This window comes from Syngnathus floridae, unplaced genomic scaffold, assembly GCF_059516105.1.
Source record: "Syngnathus floridae isolate MCC-2025c unplaced genomic scaffold, RoL_Sflo_1.0 HiC_scaffold_310, whole genome shotgun sequence".
Taxonomy (NCBI): Eukaryota; Metazoa; Chordata; class Actinopteri; order Syngnathiformes; family Syngnathidae; genus Syngnathus; species Syngnathus floridae.
Genome location: NW_028284268.1, coordinates 1 through 6,545, shown reverse-complemented (window position 1 = coordinate 6,545; position 6,545 = coordinate 1). Strand labels below are relative to the sequence as shown.

The following is a 6,545-nucleotide window of genomic DNA, read 5'->3' as shown; positions in this document are numbered from 1 at the left end:
TGAATGCATAAAGAAAATTAGTCAAAATCTGAAATAGAACAGAGTGTTCACGTAAAACTGCCTGAAATGAAAAAAATGAATCTTTATATTGTCATGTTTGTGTGTATATTGGACAGACCTTTACGAGCTCTGGCGTTGATTATCCTGAATGCTCACTTTTAATCGATCACATGAAGTATGCATGCTTGTGTTCCTCTAACAGTACTGTAAGGATTTTCATATATGTTTATCAAATGACATTTGTACATCAACAAACAAATACATTGTCTTTTAATGTTAACAAACAATATTTTCTTCATGCTCTCGCTACTGATTGCTCCTCATTTGATATTTTATCTTTAATTGTATCAGTTGCATTCCAGTTGTCATGGATACCACATCATGCATGATGTGCCCAAGCAGAGCTCTACTAAGCCACATCGCAAGTGTGTGCAGGCACATGTGACAAACGTGTTTGACCGAATTCCCCTTTGAATGTGTGCCTCTGTGTTCCTCTGTGTGCTGATCCCAAGCCATGGTTAAAATATGACTGACCTGTTGCCGTGGAGACATGAAAACTGTTGACACTGTTCTATTTTAATATAGAAAGAATTATGCCATTGTTTATGTCACCTTGTAGTGCATACTCATTTAATATTCACATAAAGTCTAATATTTTTACACATGTTCCTGTTTTATAGTGTAAGAAGGGTCTCCTGCACCTGGTCTGATCACCTATCAATTACAGGGCACATACAGACACATAATGCCATGAAAAAGCATTTGCCCTCTTTCAAATTCTTTTTTCCGGCATAATTTCATCATATAGTTGGATTTTTTTTTTTTTTTTGTGGGGGTGGAACAACGGAAATGTATTTCAGGTCATTTTAATGTAAAGTATTAATTTGAAAATTGAATAAATTCAAGTTGCAATACCACTCATATTCATTTGTTAATCTTTTGATGTGATTGAAGACTTGATCCAATTTGTAAAATACTTTTATTAAACAAGGGTGCATAAAAACAAATGTGAAAAACAACAAAACGCGAGGATGTGCAGAAGGTTAGACAGATCGACAAAAGGATAGCGTAAGGCGTTACCACAAGACAAACAATTCAAAGAGTCACATGTACTTACGGTGGCAAGAAGAAGAAGAAGAAGAAGAAGAAGAAACAAAATCCATAAGCGCACAGAACATACAAAAGTCATCACTCAGTACATGAGAGAAGTGAGTTCAAAAACAACAATGCACATAGAAAAGAGCAATGCAAACATTCTGCACCAGCACATTGCTGAAACTGCCCTCAAGGAGCTGCTGATTGGAAAAAGGTGCCTGGTGTGTAGGCCAGGCAATTCCCATGCCCGCCTCGCTCAGACACTCCCACCACATTTACCCAGTTCGAAATGCCCACAAATCCAAGATGGAGACGATGTGGAACCCGGTACCTTTGCCCACTTCCAGCCCATATAAGACCATGTGGGCTAACATGTACAGGTGTGCCCCTAGTGGAACTCGGGAGCGAAACCAGATGAAACCCATCCTTCCTTTGGTACCCAGGAAACACTCCTTCACCACACTTGGGGCACAACTGGACATAAAGAATTGAGGGTTAGATGAAATCACAGCTCTACTTAGTGGACAAACAGTGTAAGCACACTAGCTTGTAGACAAAAAGAATATTCATCCTGATTTGGGCTGATATGGGATATTCTGAAAAGAGCTAGTATATAAGGCTAATTTAGTCGGCAGAATGATAATCGGTTGGGCCCCGTTCTGAACTGGTATAATGACAAAAGCCTCCACGGCATTTGGTCAAGTGACCGTTTTTCACAACCCTGCAACCAGCCCTTGATGTCTCAAATGTACTGTAAAACAATACTGTGTGTGTTTTTGTCAGTGCCAGAAGGAACCAATTTTATGATTTTCTTGTTTTTTCTTTTTCCTAGAGGCCACGGGAATACAAATGTTTCCAAGTTGTGTGAATAGGTGCTTGTTGAGTATTTGTTTTGTTAAACAGCCTCTGATGTCAGAGTGTTTCAAATATGTAGGACTATTTTCAAATTCTACCTATTTCATCTGATTTGTTAACAGTCCCAGACAGGGGTGCACAAGTGTTTAATTCAACCAAATTTAATTCAACCCAATTCATTGAGAGATCATCTAAAATATTTGCCTTTTGTTTTTAAATTTAGCGAGAATTTGTGTTCGGGGTAAAGTGAACAGTTTAGCTGGCATGGTTTGAATCAGTCAAAAAATGTAGAAAAAAAAACCCGAATCGTAATCAGTTTCTTTTATTTTGAAATTAAGAAAAATCAAATGACTGTGAAAACCAACATTTTTCTGACAGCAGTGATTAAGTCACTTCTGCAATCAGTAATCAAAAATCCAATAATACATGAATTGTAGATTTTGTAACATACCGTAGAAACAACAACAGTGAAAAACACAATTTTTCTGACAGCAGCGATCGAGTAAAAAACTGCCATCAGTTATCAAAAATGCTGATGGAAAATACTGAATTAGTCTACAATTGCAGACATCATTGGCAGTAACATAGCTCACTGTTGATTCACAATTCATTATTTGTAATCATAAAATATAATTTTTTTTTTTTAACCAGAATTAAACAAAAGGCTGTCGAGTCGGGCACCCTTTTCTAAGGGCGATTACGACAAGACAACACAACACGACATGAATATAAAACGAAACAAAGAACAATACCAGTAACCGACTTTGGACTTTCATTCCAGCTCCAAGAGTATTCTTGCCTGTCACGTTCTTACGATTGGGCTCTTTAAAAGCACTGAGACTTCTGTACAATGTGTATTGTTCTTTCAGTGAGTAACTCTTTACGAAAAGGCAGTCAAAGTTGTCAAGCGTGCAAAAAAAAGAAAAGACAAAGTAGACCAAGTAGAGTCGAGTGTTAGTGAACATAGCATGCTTGTTCACATTTCATCAGGACACGACATCTAGTTGGCTAATAACAGCGAAGCTAAATGCAGCTACTGTATGAATTACAAAGGTATGCAGAGGTGTTCAGATTGCAATTTTGATACTATTTATAGTTACTGAGTAGAGTAGGAAAGGGATTAAAAGTTGCTCTTCTTCTTTGATGACTTCCTTGGGGCGCACCGTTGTAGATTTTCTCCACGGGCATCCTGCTGTTGGCAGGCGGACTCTACTGTGCCACCTGTGGCTTCGATGAGGTCTTTGGAAAGTGCACTTTGGGCATCTTGCACATGAAGCTGTTCACTTGGGCGCAAGACATTAGCTTCCATTTTCCAGTCTGAAAGAAAACCATCAGTTTCAGTGGAACGCAAAGGTATTCTTCCAAATGCTCAACGGAGCACCCACCTGCCATAACTGAGCCACGCAGTGCTTGCCGAGGCCGACACGCTGGTAGGGTTCTCCTGCGGCCCAGTGGGTGAAGGTCACCTTGTGGCGGTCCGACCACACAAACATGCCGGGAAGCACCAGGTCATTCAGTCCGGTCCACATATCGCTGGTTTCTGCGGAGGACGGATGAGAACAAAGCTCTCATCTGGTTCTCAGATATTCCACCCATCCGGTCGTTCTACAGAGATTGTTAATTAATCAATCAATCGTTGGGATACGTACCAAACTCTGAGGCACTTTTAACCCACGCCTGCTCCACTTTGGAGCAAATGGACATCAGTTCGGCACCAAAACCACGGCAGACCCGTTGAGCATCATCCCAGTTCTTGACGTCTTCAAAGAATTTGTAGCAGAAACCCGCAAACTCCTCCCAGTCAGGTGCCGAGCATCTGGGCTCTGCAGGCGAGACATCGTGTGAGTTTTCCTTGTCATCAACAGTTGACGTGACATAAAGAAACATTTTTTGAACTCACCTCCATCTGCAAACGTATAAGAATCACCCAGCGGGTCGTCCGAACTGCAAATAGTAAAGTGATAATTAGCTGGTGGCTCTTTATGGGACTTTTCCGTGAAAGTTGGTCACTCACAGTCTGGAGATGATCCCGTTCCCAGTGGAGCCCATGTAGACTGGCTGTTTGGGAGCTCGCATCACAATACAATCTCCTCCGATGTCGTTCTGAATGACGCCAGCGTGAATAGCAGCCGCGCAGATGTGCGAGTCCTGCATTTACACAAAGTTGCAGTCACAGACAAGAACTCGACTGGTGGGTGAGGTAATCATGTACCTTTGAGTAGACCAATGTTCCAGAGACAAAGTGTTTGTCTTTGGCACACCCAGGTGGACAGTAGAACCTGCAGAAGACACACATGTTGTGAAATTGACGACAGGCGGTCATCGTCATGAAACATTGTGTCAAGTGTGACTCACGTCATCGAATCGGTGAAGTGGAGGCTGTTGAACTGTCTGGCACAGGTCATCGCATCTGTCGGACATAAGGCGGGATCATCGCGTGTTTTGGCCTTGTTGTTTTCGGCAAGCAAAGCAGTAGATTGTGTTGCTCACCGTCATGCGCGCATCCCAAGATGTCAAAGCGGAGGCCAAATTCTGGACGACTCTCCAGCGGCAGGATGCGGACATACTTAGCAAATGCCGGCGTCTCAAGCAGATGAGTTCCACCACCGATGAACTACAAATAGGATGTTTGCTTGTTTGTTGTGACAATTTTGGAGGGTGAGGTTGAGGTCGACTCGATTGTCCCTGCACTCACCTTCCCGCCTGGGTGTTTTGTCCATTTCCTCCGATTAACGCTCACCTTCATCTCAAGTTGGATGTCCCAGGAGCGAGTATTATCGCTATCACACCCCTGGGTCACGATCCCCGTCACCTTTCTCATGTAACCGAGGTTCACCTGGATCCAGCTGCCGACGGCTGGAGGGGACAAGACATTAGAACGCTCAGGAGACCACAGTGCCAAGCTGTCATTTTTCTGCGTACGATCTTTTGACGGCTTCCAGCAGGACTCTCCATTGAGGCGGGCTTTTTCTGGGGTGGCGTCTTCCATCGAGGAGGAGGCTTGGAAGAGAGAGTCTGCGAGGCTCCCGTCCGCAATGCCCAGACTGTCAAGACATACTGAGGACAGCCAAAAGTCATTTTCATTTGGAACAGATGCTTCAAGGCCAATTAAAATACAAATCTCGCCATCTATCCTCTTGTGGGACTCCTTGCATTATTTCTTGGGATTGCAGAGCAGAAGATCACGAGACGCAAAGCCCACCTTTGTGTTCACAGCTATAGACCATCTCCAGATATTTGGAGGTGGCAGGGCAGGAATCGTCCTCCAAAAGCTCAATGCGGCATTTTTGCTGGCCGTTGCACATTTTCCTGTAGCGAGGGAGGATGCCTTCCACTCCGCAATACTCTGCAAGTTACAACACACCACTGAGTCTGAGTGGGCCTGATGAGCATTGATGCACCTGAATGAGTTCAGCAAGACAAAGTCGAACAAAACTAGCACGTTTCTGCATATAGACTCATTCCGGCGTCTGAGCGGTTTGTAAGCTTTGGTTCATTTTCATTACGTTCGACAGCATGCCAAAGTTCTTTGGAGACTTCCAGGAGGAGACCAAGCAAAACATTACTGAATGAGCCTTCAGAGGTAGGTGGATAAATGCCTTAATTGGCGGCATCAAAATGGTGGCTTCTCAGGTCTTACCGTCGTCGTATGAGTCGCTGTCCAGCAAGCAAATGTCGTCACTCCGCCGACCGTAAAAGGCGGACTGGATGCTGATGCGACCTTGCTTCTGACCCTCACTCTCACATACAAGGTCAGCAGAATGGTTGTTGCAGACAAGGATCTCCTTCAAGCCTGAAAAAGCATTGTCAGGTCATTTTTGCCTAGGATTGTTTGAAGCCACTGTTTAAGACGACTTACCGTCATGAGGCTGGGGAGGTTTTGGCGTGTTTCCTGCGAGAAAACAGCCAAAGATGTGAATCAGCACATTGTGAGAATCGTCTGAGCGTCGTCACGTCTTACCTCTTTTCTTGCAGATATAGCCCCTCTTCTTCCTGCAATCATCAAACTTCCAGCGGCCGTTGCTTGTGAGTAAGGAAAGACAGGAAGCGCCAGAGAGGTCACCGGGGTCATCTGGAAGGAGACCACAGATGCTCAGCTCCGTTCCTCCGCAACATCGGAGACAAACATTGGTTAGGTTTTTGACCCACCTCCGTCCATGACCACGTAACGAAACGGGGATCCGTCAGTCCATTCGCTGCCGTCTTTCGTGATGTTGTTGTTGGCGCCCAACCACAGAGAGGGAGAGCTCGGCAGAAAAGTGTACAGACCTTTGGAGGTGAATGGTAAAATGTGCAACAAGAGTTTGAAACATTCTCGTTGGCGCTCTGCTCGCAGGGGGGAGCAAAGATAGACCAACTGCTCATTGGTGGCCACGCTGTACCGATGAAGAGGCACGTGATTTGAAATAAATGTTAAATGCGTAAATGTTAAAGGTGGTCAGCGGAAACAAACACAGGTGACGTCTGGAGCCCCGCCCGTGTTGGGGGATTTGAACACCTCTGATTGCGACCGGACAGACAGACAGCCTACTTTGTATGAAGGCCTGTTCGCGTGAGTCGGCGATGCTGAGCAGGTTGCCTCCGCGGCGGAGGCA

The 6,545-nt window shown here is 44.4% G+C and overlaps 1 protein-coding gene across 1 annotated transcript; it reads right to left on the bottom strand.

Moving 5' to 3' along the window:
* Positions 1-2,256: 2,256 nt before the first annotated feature.
* LOC148377191 (uncharacterized) lies at positions 2,257-6,539 on the bottom strand. The gene is made up of 16 exons (XM_088368308.1): positions 6,482-6,539; positions 6,100-6,219; positions 5,912-6,022; positions 5,810-5,842; positions 5,591-5,743; positions 5,153-5,296; positions 4,873-5,007; positions 4,646-4,806; positions 4,441-4,564; positions 4,306-4,360; positions 4,163-4,229; positions 3,965-4,098; positions 3,851-3,894; positions 3,600-3,773; positions 3,336-3,490; positions 2,257-3,267 (listed from the first exon to the last, which is right to left on the bottom strand). The coding sequence occupies exons 2-16, from the start codon at positions 6,107-6,109 to the stop codon at positions 3,160-3,162; spliced, it is 1,608 nt and encodes a 535-aa protein (XP_088224434.1). The 5' UTR covers positions 6,110-6,219; positions 6,482-6,539; the 3' UTR covers positions 2,257-3,159.
* Positions 6,540-6,545: the final 6 nt, after the last annotated feature.

What these genes read in the sequence shown, in the direction of transcription:
- LOC148377191 (XM_088368308.1), bottom strand. An exon ending in CTGGAAGCCGTCAAAAGATC is followed by an intron (nt 4,807 to 4,872) that starts GTACGCAGAAAA and finishes TGTCCCCTCCAG; the next exon opens with CCGTCGGCAGCTGGATCCAG. An exon ending in GCGTGGCTCAGTTATGGCAG is followed by an intron (nt 3,268 to 3,335) that starts GTGGGTGCTCCG and finishes GTTTTCTTTCAG; the next exon opens with ACTGGAAAATGGAAGCTAAT.